This window comes from Acomys minous, assembly GCF_964271855.1.
Source record: "Acomys minous genome assembly, chromosome: 19".
NCBI classification, from domain to species: Eukaryota; Metazoa; Chordata; class Mammalia; order Rodentia; family Muridae; genus Acomys; species Acomys minous.
Genome location: NC_140499.1, coordinates 61,588,432 through 61,604,629, shown reverse-complemented (window position 1 = coordinate 61,604,629; position 16,198 = coordinate 61,588,432). Strand labels below are relative to the sequence as shown.

Genomic DNA, 16,198 nt, shown 5'->3' with positions numbered 1-16,198 from the left:
CTAACTTTTGGCTTCACCCTGTTCCTCAGGGCTCTTTCAGCTCCTGGTAAACCCCATGGACCTTTATGAGGAGCAGAAGATGACAGCGTTATATGGCTTGGCAAGTTAGTAGTGGGTAAAGCTGGCCATTAGGGGCCTGGGGGAAACTGGGGCTTGCTCCTTCTGTGCCCCAAAGTCCATGACTTCAGCCTTGTCTTACACTTTAGAAAAGGAAGATGGGGGCTGGGCGTGGTGGTGCACGCCTTTAGTCCCAGCACTCGGGAGGCAGAGGCAGGCAGATCACTATGAGTTCGAGGCCAGCTTGGTCTGCAAAGTGAGTTCAGGACAACCAAGGCTACACAGAGAAACCCTGTCTCAGAAAAGAAAAAAGAAAAAGAAATGAAAAGGAAGCTGGGAGGCTCAGAGGAGAGGGCAACGCCTGCGGCACACTTCCTACCCCTCTTTAGCAACTCGGTTCATCCGTCCATCCATTCATTAACTACTTCCTGAGGATTCAGAAGTAAAGGAAGTTGACAAGCACCAGCCGGTTTTTTTGAGTTTACAGTAAAAATAAAATAAAATAAAAAATAAAATAAAATAAAGCCGGGCGTGGTGGCGCACGCCTTTAATCCCAGCACTCGGGAGGCAGAGGCAGGTGGATCGCTGTGAGTTTGAGGCCAGCCTGGTCTACAAAGTGAGTCCAGGACAGCCCAGGCTAACACAGAGAGACCCTGTCTCGAAAAACCAAAATAAATAAATAAAATAAAATAAATAAAAATCAGGCCTAGCTGGGTATATGGTGGCTCACACCTACAACCCCAGAAATCATAAGGCGAAGGCAGGAGGATTGCCACGAATCTAAGATCAGCCTGGCCTACACAGTATGTTCCAGGCCTGTCTGGATTGCCAAGTAATGTCTTGCCTCTAAAACTAGAAGCTACTCACCTCCCAGTGTGAGACAATGAGAAAACAAAGTAGGTGATAGAAGAGAAAGAAAGGGATTGGGTGCGATCCTAAGCCTGTCAGGGAAGACTTCTGGAGGTGACCTTCCAGTGGAGACATTTGTTTGCGGAGGTGTTGGGCCGAAGGAAAGGGAAGGCTAGGAAGGGCTGTGTAAAAGTGGGCTAACCTCAGAGAAAATGTATCATCCCACAGAAAAAATTCTTGAAAGGACAGTATGGGGCATTTATACCTGCAATCCCACCTCCTAGAGTTCCGGGACAGCCTGGGCTGTAGTGTAAGACCTTGTCTCAAAAAACTAGACAAAAAGAAAACATTCGCACGCACACACAGGACAAAAAGAATAGAGAAATAAACAAAAACAAAAACAGTGGCTTTAGAGTTTGAGGTTTGTTTTTTTTTTTTTTCTTTTTTTGGTTTTTCAAGACAGGGTTTCTCTATGTATCCTAGGCTGTCCTGGACTCACTTTTGTAGACCAGGCTGGCCTCGAACTCACTGCGATCCGCCTGCCTCTGCCTCCCGAGTGCTGGGATTAAAGGCGTGCGCTACCATGCCCGGCTGTTTTTGTTTTTTTCAAGACTGGGTTTCTCTGTGTAGCCTTGGCTGTCTTGGACTCATTTTGTAGACCAGGCTGGCCTTGAATTTACAGAGATCTGCCTGCCTCTGCCTCTCCTGGATTACAGGCCTGCACTACCATACTCAGCTGTGTCTGAGAATTCTAACAGCTCTGATCAGTAACCCTTTCAAAGCTCTAGAGTTACCAGCCAGTGGCACGTACTTATCATCCCAGCACTCAGAGGGCTCAGGCGGGAAGATTGTACATTTGAGACCAACCTGGACTATATATTAAGACTTTTTTTTTTTTGAGACAGTTTTTCTGTGTAGATCTGACTGCCCTGGGACTTGCTTTCTAGACCAGGCTGGCCTGGAACTCCCAGCGATACGTCTGCCTCTGCCTCCTGAGTGCTGGGATTAAAAGTGTGAGCCATGACATCTGGCTAAAATTTTTTATTTTTTATGAAGGGGAGGGAGCCAAAGTCTTATGTCACCAAATGCTGTTATAATTCCTCACCTGTGCCCTCGGTATGGCAGGCTCACTGAAGGTCTCCCGAGGTTCCCCACAGTGTGACCTTTGGCAGGTTCCTTTGGTGGCCTTCAGATGGAGCCCCCTTCTCTTCTGTCAGCCCATCACAGGCTCCTCCTTTGAAATGTGCATCCAACCTGAGCCCCAGCAGGCTGTCCTTGTGGGTGGAGAGTGCCAGGCCTGCTGCCTTCAGGGCTGCTATGTACCTCCTAGTTGCCTTCTCCGCTAGAGAGAAGTTCCACAGTCTGGGATCTGGCCAGCTGCTACAGTCCTGCAGGAATCCAGCCCACAGGGGACAAAACACTATCCCTTCCTGTGACAGTCCCTAGAGGGTCTTGACCTGACCTGTCATGTTCTCGCCTGGAACTAGCTATATAAACCAAGGCAGCCGGAACACACAGAGATCTGCCTGCCTCCCAAGTTCTGGTGTTAAAGGCATGCACCACCATACCCAGCTCTCCTTTTTTATCCCTTCCTTCCTTCCTTCCCTCCTCCTCCTCCTCCTCCTCCTTTAAATGTATTTATTTATTTGGTGTTTGGCCTAGATGAGTATCTGTGTGAGGGTATCAGGTCCCCTGGAACTAGATTTACAGACAGTTGTGAGCTGTCATGTGGGTGCTGGGAATTGAACCCAGGTCCTTTGGAAGAGTAGCCAGCGCTATTAACTGCTGAGCCATCTCTCCAGCACTCTCCTCCTCCTCCTCTTCCTTCTTTTTCTTCTCCCCCCTCCCCCTGCCACGCCCCATTTTTGTTTTGGGCAGGGTCTCATATATCCCAGACTATCCTCTAACTTGATACATAGGCAAGGATGGCCTTGAACTTTTGATTCTTCTGCCACCACCTCCTCTTAATGCTAGGATTAAAAGGCATACACCACCACGACACCTAGTTTTTGGTGCTGGGGCTGAAATTCAGGTCATCACGCATGGCAGGCAAGCACTCTGTCCACTGGGCTACAGCCCCAATCCTCTTTACTTTTTGAGACACGGTCTCTTGGAGTTGATCTGGCTAACTGTGAGCATGTTCTGTGGACCAGGTAGGGCTTAAACTTTTCTATCCTCCTGCCTCAGCCTCTTGGGTAGCTGAGGTGATAGGCATGTGACACCAGACCCAGATCTCTCTCCTTCTATAAACTGTCAGGTAGAGAAATAAAACACTGGGTTTTCACCTCTGGGTGACACTGAAGGAGCCTCGGGGACATAAAGCAGCGATCATCAGCTGTTGTCTCAGCTGGAGTCTTTGGCTAAAAAGCCAAGGCCACAGAACAAGTCTCTCTCACTGCCCTGTAATGCACAGATTGGTTTGGGCAAACCCAGACTCAACCCCCAGGGGCCAGGGCAGAACCAACCTATTGTCCTGGAACAAAATCTAGGTTGTGTTAGCAAAGTGAGAAGGCAGAAGGGGAAAAAAAAACCTGCTGGGTGGCATCCAGGGTCTGCCACAAACCTGTATGTCTAGGTGCAGCCATGGGGGAGGAATGCCACTGGCAGGGCACAGGGCAACAACAACTTGAAGACCTAGTGAGAAATGGGCACCGGCCAGGGCCCTGTGGACTTCTATGGACCAAAGACTCAGTGGCCTGGGATCACTGCAGAAGGTGGGAGGGGCCGATCACCTGGGCCTATAAAGCAGGTCATGTGGTTTGGAAATCTGTCCATCAAGCGGAGCAGGAAGTCAGGACTGAAAGAGCGAACGGCCGTGATCTGAGTTACGCTTTTATTAAAAATCATCTTGGCCACTGAAGTGGAAGGCAGCGAGAAAGTACGAAGAGGAGTTAGAAAGGCCCTGTCCATGGGGCTGCAAGGATGGCTCAGCAGCTAAGAGCCCTGGCTGCTCTTCCAGAGGATCTGGGTTCTATTCCCAGTACTAGCATTGAACAGCTCCCGAATACAGCTCTTGCTCCAGGGATCCAACGCACGCTCTTGGCACGCTCATGGTGGGTGCACATACAGGCAAAACCACCCGAACACATAAAATAAGAAACAGATAAAGGGAGTTTCAGTCCAGTGCTAGGGGTACAGCTCAACGGTAAAACACTTACTTCACACACGCGCGCACGCGCGCACGGGGCTGGACCCTAGCATTGCAACAACAGTGAGCTTGAGTTCCCGTGAGTGATGACCAGGACTATGGGAGAGCAGTGGACAGGGTGGGAGGATAAGTGTTGAGGGTTTGCTTTGGCCATCATTGGGCAAAGACTCCATGTCCACTGGGGATCTGCTTGTTCTCTGACTAGCTCATGCTGTTCCTTTGTCCTGGGCTGCCATCTGTGTCTCCTAACGACAGTTACTCATCTCTCAGGCCCAGCTGACACATCATCTCCTTTGTCCAGCCTTCCCAGCCCCACCCCTCCCTGCAGAAATACCCACACCCTCCTCGGCTCCACAGCTCTCTCCCTAAGCCCCTCCCTGCCGCACTGAGCACGTCTGTCCCATGGTAGTCATTTGTTTACTCGTCTGTCTTTCTCTCCGGATTACGAGCTTCTCAGAGCTCACTGTCTCCTTGCAGAGACCACATGCGCAATTGCTGTAACCTACCAACCACACATGATTAAAGGGCTACCACGCGGGAAGGGTGGAGATTTTGAATCGTGTGCACGTCAGGGCCCTGAGGATGTCCAGGTGGGCCCCTGCCTGCTCCTCTGACCGCCTTATGCATCAGTGCTCATCTCCTCCGTGTCTGCTTTGCCTGTTCTGCTCCCTCATTGCCTAAAGTAAATGTGTATCCAGCCCGGATGTGGAAAGCGTGGGCTCCTGACAGCCACATGCACACTCACGGGCACACACAAATGTGACCATGATTGTTCTATTCCCCCAGTGCCTTGCAGAGATAGACACAAAGCTGCACTCTATAAAGGGCTGGTAGGGGAAGGAAGGAAGCAAGGGAGGGAGGGAGGGAGGGAGAGAGGGAGAGAGGGAGGGAGGGAGGGAGGGAGGGAGGAAGGAAGCCTGAGAAGATCCAGGAGAAGGCTGGGGCATGTGAGCCCTGACAGATGGCATAGAAGGCTACCTCCTTACTTCCTTTCCCACTTTCTGGATTTCCCAATAGGCTTAGGGGCCATAGGCTGGGGGACCTCTCCTCATACCCGCTGTGCCAGTGTCCTGTTGGTACCCAAGATGCTGGGCAAAGAAGGTAGACTCTTTGTCCTGGGATATGCCTTGGCTGCCATCTCCAAAGGTGAGGAGTGGCTGCTCCAGAGTGCCAGTTGGTAACACCAAAGCAGTGACCCTGGGCAGACCACCCAGTGGGGATCATGTTGCTGAAAGGGGGGGGGGGGGAGGAGAGAGAGAGAGAGAGAGAGAGAGAGAGAGAGAGAGAGAGAGAGAGAGATTCTGTGTCTGTGTCTGTGTAGTGGGGGAGGGGGTGTCACATCTTTACTGTTCCAATTTGCTGCACTTCCCTGAGACCGCCTTTCCATCTATCTCTTGGCCTCAGTTTATGGGGCCCGAAAAGACAAGGATGGAGCAAGATCTCTCACAGACTTGCTCAAGCTCATCATGGTCTGCATGCAGAGAGGGGGCTAGGGGTGGCTCTAAGAAGGGACTGACTCTGCAGGGAGGTGACCCACTGGGCCTCTTCCGCTAGGGCCAGCGGCCAATCTGCAGTACAACCTCAACGAAGTGATAGCATCCCTGGGCTGCACTGTGGAGCTGCAAATCAACAACACCCGAGCGGCCTGGCGCGTCTCCACAGCCCCTCTGCGGGCGGTGTTCAAGGACCTGCTGGTCAGGACCCTGTACAGACAGGCCCTATCCCCAGGACCGAGTTGGGTTGGTCTGGGAACATGGCCCTGGATCTATGGCCTCCTAGTGGGGGGATGCTCCTAGTATATTTTGGACCACCATCCCCAAACATTGCAAAGTCCTTCCTGATCCTGGGTTGTTAAAAGCCAGAAGGGCATGCTACCATTGGGACGTACATATCTCCACACACCCAGATGCACGCATGGGCAGGACTCTAGCTTGGCAGCTGGACTAGAATGTTGGGGGATTGGAGACATTGGCCTTTGAAGACCAGAGGATCAGAGGATGGGATATTTGCCTTGGGGGTTGAGAAAGTTAGAGAGATGAGGATTGGGAAAGAGGGGAGGCCTGGGCCGGGTGGGGGAGGGAAAAGGGGGGGGGGAATGTGAGACTAGAACTGAAGAGCTAGCGTTGAAATTTATGAGAACCATTAAACAATGAAGATAGAGGACAGGAGGCCCAAGGAAAAACTGAGAGGCTGGGGAGGAGCAAGGCAGAGCGGCAAGGGTGCATGTGAAAGGGTGGGTGAGAGCTGTAGGGAACTGGAGCCCTAAGCTGGCATTGGTAGCCGACTGGGAAGCAGCCGTCTGTAAGCCCCGCCCCTCCCCCACCCCACCCCGCCCCTCCCCCACCCCACCCCGCCCCTCCCCCACCCCACCCCCACCGCCTCCTCCCCGTTCCTCCCACCTTCCTAAACCCAGGCCAGCAAAGACTCACTGAAAGCGGAGACTTGGAACATCTCTACCTCCTTTGAGGACCTGGATGCCCAGGTGAAGAGTGACATTGGCTACTCACCTGAGGACAATGCCACGGACACAGCCCCAGGCACAGAGACCCGCGGAGCCCCGGGAGGCAGGCGCCACATGTCCACACAGAAGAAGTACGAGCTGAAGACCAGGCTGCGCTGCTCTTGTGAGGACCATTCCTGAGCAGGGCAGGGTGGGGCAGACTTGAGGACCAGGCTCCAGGCCAGGGCATGAGAAACCCCAGTCACCCCTGTCTCTTCGCCACAGATGTAGTAGATAAGGCCATAATCAGCTGCCGCCGATGGTTCGAGAAAAAGCACCAACAGTGCATGCAACGCATCTGGGTCCCACTCCTGAACCATCTGCTCTGCCTGCCAATGAAGTTCAAGTTCTTCTGTAACATTGCCAAGGGTCAGTGGCAGGATGGGGTTGGGGTCCCGGGTTAAAGGAGAGGAGTCCTTAGGGGCCGCAGTAGGTATAAAGTGTAAGTATAAGGCGCATGCGCCCACTCCCTACTGACTGCTTGGTGGTGCCGATGAGTCTCTCTCCCCACTGGAAAGACAGATATAATAATAGTTCTCATCCCCGTAAGGGTTTTGAGATTTAAACGGGCGGATGCATTGCCAGGCCCTAACAGAAGTGGTACCCAGAGGAACTGCTCTAGAAATGTTGGACACCGCTGTCAGTATTTGGGATGGTTAAGAACAGATGGGGAAAAAAAAACAGGAGCGAGGTATCGGGCCTTGTTGCTGGGTGGGAGGAGCCAGGGCTAGCAGAGTAGGGAGGGGTGGGTGCCAAGGAAAGTCAAGGGCAAAACAAAACAAAACAAAACACCTAGACTAAGAGGCTCAAGGCAGGGCAGCCAGGCCAGGCATGCAGCCTGGAGGAAGAGGCCTTGACTTGGCCCCACTGTCTACCACCAGTGATGGAGGTCTGGTGTCACAAACGCATCCCAGTGGAAGGCAACTTTGGGCAAACCTATGACTCTCTCAACCAGTCTATTCATGGGCTGCATGGAGAATTCTCAGCCAATATTGATATTAAGGTAGGGGGCAGAGGCGTGGGATAGGGGGATAAAACAGAAAGGGAGCAGGCGGGGAAGGAAGAAGGCATCAAGGATCTGGGCAGGACAGTGAGAGGCCTAGGGAAGAGGTGCCTGAGTGTGGAGGAGGGGCGGCCATCTTGTCATCCTGTGGAGTGTGCGCATCTGGCGTGGAGCATGAGATGAATGTGGGTTCAGGGAAGACAGACTGACAGACTGGTGGGCAGGTGAAGTGACAGCCCCTAGAGGTCCTGGGGGGACTCAGGGCCTTCAGTAGGGTGTCAGTGGGGATGTGTCACCAAGAGGCTGGTGGGGTACAGCAAGGCTGCCGTGGGCTGCTGTTTGCGACCAACCGTTCCCTTCCCAGGAAGAGAAGCAGGCCGCGGTGTTGGGTGTCAACACGAGCTGGGAGCACGTGAGCACGGAGGTGAGGGACTACGTTCGACAGCAGGAGGCTCATTTGCGGTGGGCTGTGGGGCTGCTGCACGTGCTCCTGTCCTGCACCTTCCTGCTGGTCTTCCACGCGTGAGTCACAGGTCCCACACGTTGCACCTTCCTCCACCCTGGGATGGGAGCCCTGGTATAGGAGATGCAGAGCCGGCACCCCTAATTCAGAATCTGACTTTTTTTTTTTTTTGAGACAAGGTTTCTCTGTGTAGCATTTATTTATTATGTATATAGTGCTCTGCATGCATGTATGCCTGCATGACAGAAGAGGGCATCAGATCACATTATAGATCGTTGTGAGCCACCAAGTGGTTGCTGGGAATTGAACTCAGGATCTCTGGAAGAGCAGCCAGTGCTCTTAACCACTGAGCCATCTCTAGCCCAAGATGGTTGCTTTTTAAAGAAACCGGTAATATCTCTCCTTACAAAATGCCATGTCCGTTAACTGTGGAAACAGGCAAATTAAGAGTCAGATTCTGAGCTGGGTGGTGGTGGCGCATGCCTTTAAAGCACTCGGGAGGCAGAGACAGGTGGATCAAAGTGAGCTCAAAGCAAGTCCAGGACAGCCAAGACTAACACAGACCCTGTCTCGGAAAACAAAAACAAAACAAAATTTAAAAAACCCACCAAAACAAAACAAAACCAACAACAAACAAACAAGCAACCATCTTCATGTGTCTGCCTCCTTCCGGGACCAGTAACACTGGCTTTCACACACACACACAGACACACACACACACACACACACTTAGCTTTGACTGTAGACTTTTTTTTTCTTTTCCCTTGCCCTTCATGTTCCCCTTGGCTCTGACTTTGTGCCATTTTTATCATCCAGTTTTACTTTCATTCCCTGCTGCCTGCTGTGTTGGCAGCTCCTTTCAGTCCATTTAGAACAAAGTCCTCAACCCTACCCACCCCTGCATCCGCCTGGGGCTAGCCTGGCCTCGCTCTGCTCAGGCTCTCCCGCTGACTTCTGAACCTTCTCCTCTTCTCCACCCTCACATATCTGGGTGGGGCAGGAGCTGGGCGAAGGCAGCCATAGGGACCCTTGCTGGCTGCCCCTGTTCTTCAGACTAGAGTGGCCCCAGGTGAATGATTACATGGGTACCAAGGGCCCTGTGGAAGGACAAAGGTGAAAAAGCCATATTGCTATCCTGGAGACACTCCTGGTCTAGTTGAAGTGATTAAAAAAAAAAAAAAGTCACCCAGGAGACACAGATGGCTCAAGGACTCTACTGTGGGCTGGCTATGGGGACAGATGTAGGAGCTAGGGAGGTTACATGGGGGATGGGGAGGGGCACACATCTGAGCGCCAGAAATATGCAGGTGGGATCTGTGGTCACGGGAAGGAAGGGTAGTGCTTTGAGTAAGGACCTTGGCATCTGCAGTTTTCTGGGCAGTGGCTGGGGTGGAGGGCCGAGCTGAGAACGGCTTGGCTGAGAAGCAATTGGAAAGCCCTGCAGGAAGGCCCTGAACAGGAAGGTGGCCACAAGATGGATGAGGGTGGGGAATATGGTGGGGGTGGGAAGACAGGGGCAGAGACCAGGCTAGGTCAAAGGTTAGGGAGCTAGGACAGAGCAAGGCAGGGCAGGAAGATGGCCCAAAATGGAAGGAAGTGGAAAGGCACAGCAGTTGTCAAAGCCAAGCTTCGGAGGGAAGGGAGTCTAAAGTCACTGCCAGGCTTTTAACCTGGATGAGATCACTCAGAAACAGGACAGAGCTGTCGGGGGGGGGGGGGGGGGGGCAGGGGGAGGGCGTTGGGGGGTTGTTCTCAGCCTAGGAAATGCAGTACTGCAGTGATAGGTTTTTCCACAAGGGGGCGCCCCAGTCTATCTTTGGATTTTTTTTTTATTTTTTTATTTTTAGAACCCCAATGGCATTGTTCTTTAAAGGGGGGATTTATGTTTCACATTTTAATATACTTCTGAAACTTTTTTTTGTTTTTGTTTTTGTTTTTGTTTTTTTTTGAGACAGCATTTCTCTGTGTAGCCTTGGTTGCCCTGCACTTGCTTTGTACACCAGGCCATCCTCGAACTTACAGAGATCCTCTTGCCTCTGCCTCCCTGAACGCTGGCATTATAGGCATGCGCTACCACTCCAGGCTACTTCTGCAATTTTTAAATGTTCTCACAATTAGAACTTTTCCTTAGGAAGCAAACATTTTATGGGACTTTGGGAGCTACACAGAGAACACGTACGTGCACGTATGTCTCCACATACACAGCTCAAGGGAAGTCAGGAAGGGCAAGGATATGCTGGAAAGTCAGGAGGAGATGCCTGGATATGTGTTTTGTTTGAGCTGTGCAGCAGAGAAATCTGGAAGGCATGGTGGAGAATACCTTTAATCCCAGCACTATGAATTCCAGGTCAGCCTGGGCTACATTGTGAGACCTTGTCTCAAAGGCAAGCAAGCACGCAAACAAACAAACAAATAAATAAAAGCGAATGTAGGAGCCGTAGTACCGAGTGATTCCTGCAGTCTGCAGGGCTTTCTGACTCTGTGCGGCCACTTCACTCATCTGGTAAGATAAACATCAGCCCCTAGCGCACAGACTGTCCACACCTTCCTCTGTTGGGTCTCAGCAAGCACACAGGTGGACATCTTCTAGGGCAGAACCAGAAGGCAGGGTGGAGCCCGCTCCCTTCATCGCCCAGGCTTCAGACGCGGGATGCTCAGTGAATGTCAGTTGATGTGATGGCTAAAAGAAGCCCACGGTTCAGTGCGGATGGGAGGTACTGATGCAGGAGATGGAGCCGGGCCTGTCTGTGCCTCCGCAGATCCTTCTCCTACATGGATAGCTACAACTGGGACATCCGCTTTGACAACATCTACATCAGCACCTACTTCTACCAGATCGATGCACGCAGGAAGACGCTGGTGAGGAGGAGGCTCAGCCATGACAGAGAGTGCCGCTGTGTCCTGTATGGGCTTCATACTCCTGGGGAATGAGGACATTTAGGGTCTTTAAGCTATGGAGATGTTTTTGTTGTTGTTTTGTTTTTCCAGACAAGGTTTCTCTGTGTAGCCTTGGCTGTTTGGATTCACTTTGTAGACCAGACTGGCCTCGAACTCACGGAGATCTGCCTGCTTCTGCCTCCCGAGGGCTGGGATTAAAGGCGTGCGCCACCACTGCCCAGATGGCATATTTTTTAATGTATATGTGTGGTGCCCGTTTGTCTCTATGTGTGCCATGTGCATGTATGTCGTGCCCTCAGGGACCAGCAGTGGGTGTTGGGTCCCCTATAAATGGAGTTACAGGCAGTTGGGAGCTACCTAATGTGGGTGCTGGGACTGAACTGGGGGCTCTGGAAGAGCAGCCAGCACTCCTGACCTCTGAGCCAGCCACCCCTCTAGTCCCTAGTCTCCCCTCACACACACTCACACACCCTTACACACCCTTACACACACACACACACACACACCCCTTTTTTTTCAGGGCAAACAGAGTCTGTTGCCACTCCGCAAGGCAGAAAAGAGATCTGTTATCTTCCCTTTCAAGCCTACTATCCAGGCCTCAGAAATGCGCAACGTGGTGAGACTGGAGTAGGGACAGGCCTGGGAACGGGTGACGACCTGCAGGTGGGACGCTGAGGGTGGAAGGCAAAGAGCCGAGAACACTCCAAGCCAGGACGGGGGCCACCCAACTCTACCTGCCTGGGCTCCCCACAGGTGAGGGAACTCCTGGAGACGCTGCCCATCCTGCTCCTGCTGCTGGTGCTGTGTGGGCTGGACTGGGCGCTCTACTCCGTCTTCGACACCATCCGCCAGCACTCTTTCCTGCAGTACTCCTTCCGCAGTGAGCTCGGACCCGGGCTGCAGCCCAGGCGACAAGCCCTTCCCGCCAAATGTCCCCTCAGCCTCCTCGTCCCCTTCTGCAGCCTTTCCCTCCTTCTCCTGAACCAGCCCTCAGCCCCTTCACTCCAGCTCTTGCCGGAAACCCTTTCTCCACCCTGACCAGGCAGCCACAAACTGGAGGTGAAGGTTGAAGGAGACTCCATGCTTGCCAGACTTCTTCGGAAGACCATCGGAGCCCTGAACACCTCCTCAGATACAGGAGTGGTGGAATCAAACAACATGCGTGAGCGATGCTGAAGGCTGGGAGCTGGGGAGCCCAGGGCGAGGACGGGGTGGGGGTGGGGTGGGGGGGTGAGCGGTCGGGAGATAACAGAGTGGGGTTGAAGGCTGGACTTGGGAAGTGGAGACAAAGGGTTTGGCGTCCATGAACTGGGGGAAAAAATCAGAGCCCAGACAAGCTTGGATCAGAGAAAAATGGTTGCCAGAGCTTCGAGGTCCCGCCCACTTGTCCAGTAGACCTTTCTGCCATAATCAAATTGAGATCAAACAGCCTATAGAGGTGGTGAGGGTGGGGTGGAGGGACAGGCAGTGAGCAGCTATGGTATTGACAGAGACAGCTATGCAAGATGGAGGAGCAGAGGCGGGGAAGGCAAACTGCAAGCCCACTCCTCCCGGAGAGGGGAGATCGACTCTGCTGCCCTGTCCCTCAGCTGGCCCTGACCAGATTGCTGACAGCCTGCCTCCCCCTACCCGCAGCCTGCCTGCCTCAACCTATAGGCCTGGATGCCAAGGCCTACTGGGAAACTTCGCTGCCAACCTGCCTGCTTGTGTGTCTCTGCCTAGCGCAGGCTTTTGGCTACAGGCTCCGGAGGGTCATCGCAGCCTTCTACTTCCCCAAGGTGAACTCCCAGACAACTCCCAAAGACGCGCGTGCGCACACACAGCCCCCTACCAGCCCCGTGTCCCTCCCTGCTCTATCATCAGCAATGTGTTCTTCTCATTCCCCACACTTCAGCGAGAGAAGAAGCGAGTCCTGTTCCTCTACAATGAGCTACTGAGGAAGAGAGCGGCTTTCACTAAACTGAGGAGGGCCGCCATTGTTCGTCAGGCGCATCGGCAGAGGGCTCATGTAAGTACTGTCCCTAGCAAGCCTGCCTGCCAGCGGTCCGCTGGGTCTGAAACCTCTCAGAGAAGGGGCATCCTTTAGTATACCCAGCACACTCTGTGCCCCAGGCCTATTGGAGCCAAGTGGGTCTGGCACAATGCGGGAGTCCAGCTTCTGGAGGTCAGGGCTTTGTCTATCTCTGAAACTCAATGCTCAGCATATTTCGAGACATCAATAGGCCTTTAGGAAGTGGCAGAAAGGGGAAGTCAGATCTGATGGTCTGTTTGTAGGAAAGCAAGTGATACTGATCAGAGAGAGGCTGAAGACAAGCCCAAGGCGATTGCAGAAAAGGGAGAGGAGGCTGGAGGTCAGAGGTCAGAGGTCAGGGGTCTATGAGGGAACCTGTGATCTTTGGAAGTCATGGAGTAGGAACCAGGTTTGAGTCCATACCCCCTGAAGCTGTTCCTACAGCCCGTGGTCCTCACTGTGTCTGTTTCTTCCTTGCAAGAATGGAGAGTGTAGACAGGACCCTGAGGCTATTCTTCAGCTTGGTTAAGAGTGGTAATTGGGGGCTGGAGAGATGGCTCAGAGGTTAAGAGCACTGACTGCTCTTCCAGAGGTCCTGAGTTCAATTCACAACTATCTGTAATGTGATATGGCGTGCAGGTGTCCATGCAGGCAGAACACTGTATACATAATAGATAAATAAATAAATAAATAAATAAATAAAGGCCGGGCGTGGTGGCACACGCCTTTAATCCCAGGACAAGGGAGGCTGAGGCAGGTGGATCACTGTGAGTTCGAGGCCAGCCTGGTCTACAAAGCGAGTCCAGGACAGCCAAGGCTAGCACTGAGAGACTCTGTCTTGAAACCCCCCCCCCCAAAAAAAAGAGTGGTAGTTGGGTGCCAAAGAAGCCTCTGTTTGAATCTAACTCCATCCCAGCTGTTGTACGGGTTGTGTGTCCCTACTCAACCGCTGGGCTTTTGCTTTGCTTTTCTGTAAGATGATGTTGCCTACTTCATCTGTTCAGTTGTTACGATGACTGAGCTTTACTTCCTTGATGCTGGTACGAGAAAAACATTCGACATGGGCGTCAGCTGCCACTGTGTGTTGTGAGCAAACAGCTTTGTCTCCATCATTTCTCTCACCCGAAGGAGAGATGGTAATAACAACACACGCACCTGCGTGAGGTCACGTGGAGAGGTGCTGGGGCTGGGACAGAGCGTGAGCGCCATCGCTGAGTTACATCCCAGCCCATACAGTGTTTAAACTTGGGTTGTTGCCGGGCGGTGGTGGCGCACGCCTTTAATCCCAGCACTCGGGAGGCAGAGGCAGGCAGATCTCTATGAGTTCGAGGCCAGCCTGGTCTACAAAGTGAGTCCAGGACAATCAAGGCTACACAGAGAAATCCTATCTTGAAAAACCAAACCAAACCAAACCAACCCAAAAACAAAATTTGGGTTGTTTCCCACAGTCCCTCTGTATAGGTACCAACATTACAAGCAGAACAATGAGACTGGTAAGATAGCCAGGTGAGTAAAGGTACCTGCCACCAAGCCTGGTGACCTGAATTCAGGCCCATTCACATGGTAGAGGACTCCCAAAAGTTGTCCTCCGACTGTCACACATGCACACACGAACATGGCATCAACAGGCTGCGGCTCCTTGGCCTGGTCCTTAAGTAAACTAAACTTGAATGGCCAGATGAAGTAGGAGGGATATGTATTCTAAGCTGGAGGAACGAGATGTGAGAAAAACTCAGAGACCGAAGGAAATGTCAAAGGCCAAAGGCTAAGCTAAGGAAAGCAACACACCAGTGGCAGGAACCAGGGTGGCAGAGTGAGGCTAGAAAGTAACAGACCATGAAGCGCTCTGAAGGCCGAGCCCAGATCTGCTCTTATCAGGCAGGAAGTGGGGCCCCAGGGATTTCTTAAGCAAGTGTATGAAGGGGGCATTCAGAAAGTGTGGTGCTCAGCGGAGTGATAGCAAGTTTGTGATTTGGTTCCTGCCGTGCTTGGCTGAGAGCTGCTTTAGCAAAGTTACACCATCGTTCTGAGATATTTTTTACTTTTATTTTTTTATTTTTTATTTTTTGAGACAGGGCTTCTCTAGGTAGCCTTGGCTGCCCTGGGCTTAAAAACTTAATCATTTAAGCTGGGCAGTGGTGGCACACACCTTTAATCCCAGCGCTGGGGAGGCAGAGGCAGAGGCAGGTGGGTCGCTGTGAGTTCGAGGCCAGCCTGGTCTACAGAGTGAGTCCAGGATAGCCAAACTTTCATTTATTTATTTAATGTGAATGGGTATTTTTCCTACACATATATCTGTGCACCTCATGGTGACTAGTGCCCAGAGAGGCCAGGGGAGATCTTCGGATTCCCCAGCGCTCGATTTTCCCCCGAGACAGGGTTTCCCTGGGTAGTCCTGGCTGGAGCTCCAGCTGGTTTTTTGTTTGTTTGTTTTTGTTTTTCGAGACAGGGTTTCTCTGTGTAGCCTCGGCTGTCCTGGATTCTCTTTGTAGACCAGGCTGGCCTCTTAACTTACAGAGATCCACCTGCCTCTACCTCCGGAGTGCTGGCATTACAGACAACGCAGGTGCTGTGATTCAAACCTGGGTCCTCGAGAAGAGCAGCCAGGGTTCTTAACCACTGAGCCATCTCTCCAGCCCACCTGTGAGGTGCAAATAACCATAATCTGTCTGCTCTAGTCTCTTCTAAGTCTCACTGTAAAAACCAAATTAAACTGCTCTACGTGTGTACATGATAGTAGTTGCAGGTCACCCTCGGGGAGAGAGTTTGGGTGTGGCAGGCTCCGCACTCCATCATGGAAGAGGAGGAGGCTCTTAAGACTCACTTCCACAGCATCCTCGCCCTCCAGGGCTCTTCTCGTCCATCCCAGCTTCCTCCAAAATAGCACTGCCAGGCCTTGGGACTTCACACATTAAGAGCTGCCCAGTGCCACTGACAACCCTTCCTGCTCAGCCCACCTGGCATTAACCGACCCACCTCGCCTCCCAACAGCGCCACCCCCTGGTGGACTCTCTCCTGCGCCGCCTGACGCGTCGGCGCTGCGTAGTGTGCCAGGCACCGGAGACGAGGGAGTCCTACGTGTGCCCCACGCCGGGCTGCCAGGCCGTGTACTGCCGGTCGTGCTGGGACGACATGCGACAGCGGTGCCCGGTGTGCACGCCCCGCGAGGAGCTCTCTTCCTCCGCCTACAGCGACAGCAACGATGATACCGCCTATGGCGAGTGAAGGGATGCAGCCCGCCTTCTTGTTTAATAAAGTGTGATGCACGC

At 52.6% G+C, this 16,198-nt stretch overlaps 1 protein-coding gene across 3 annotated transcripts in view; it reads left to right on the top strand.

The window, feature by feature from the left end:
• The window catches only part of DCST1 (DC-STAMP domain containing 1), a 17,334-nt gene extending 1,136 nt beyond the window's left edge, over positions 1-16,198 (top strand). For 2 of the 3 annotated variants that reach the window (XM_084769483.1, XM_084769484.1), the window contains exons 3-16: positions 30-104; positions 5,072-5,200; positions 5,609-5,748; positions 6,468-6,678; positions 6,780-6,923; positions 7,436-7,557; positions 7,922-8,079; positions 10,780-10,879; positions 11,439-11,534; positions 11,672-11,798; positions 11,961-12,080; positions 12,554-12,696; positions 12,813-12,926; positions 15,921-16,198. In XM_084769483.1, the coding sequence (XP_084625609.1) occupies positions 30-104; positions 5,072-5,200; positions 5,609-5,748; positions 6,468-6,678; positions 6,780-6,923; positions 7,436-7,557; positions 7,922-8,079; positions 10,780-10,879; positions 11,439-11,534; positions 11,672-11,798; positions 11,961-12,080; positions 12,554-12,696; positions 12,813-12,926; positions 15,921-16,154 (1,913 nt within the window). In that variant the 3' untranslated portion in view covers positions 16,155-16,198. Of the gene's footprint in view, positions 1-29; positions 105-5,071; positions 5,201-5,608; positions 5,749-6,467; positions 6,679-6,779; positions 6,924-7,435; positions 7,558-7,921; positions 8,080-10,779; positions 10,880-11,438; positions 11,535-11,671; positions 11,799-11,960; positions 12,081-12,507; positions 12,697-12,812; positions 12,927-15,920 lie in introns of all 3 variants that reach the window. The other variant, XR_014776891.1, reaches the window with a different exon arrangement.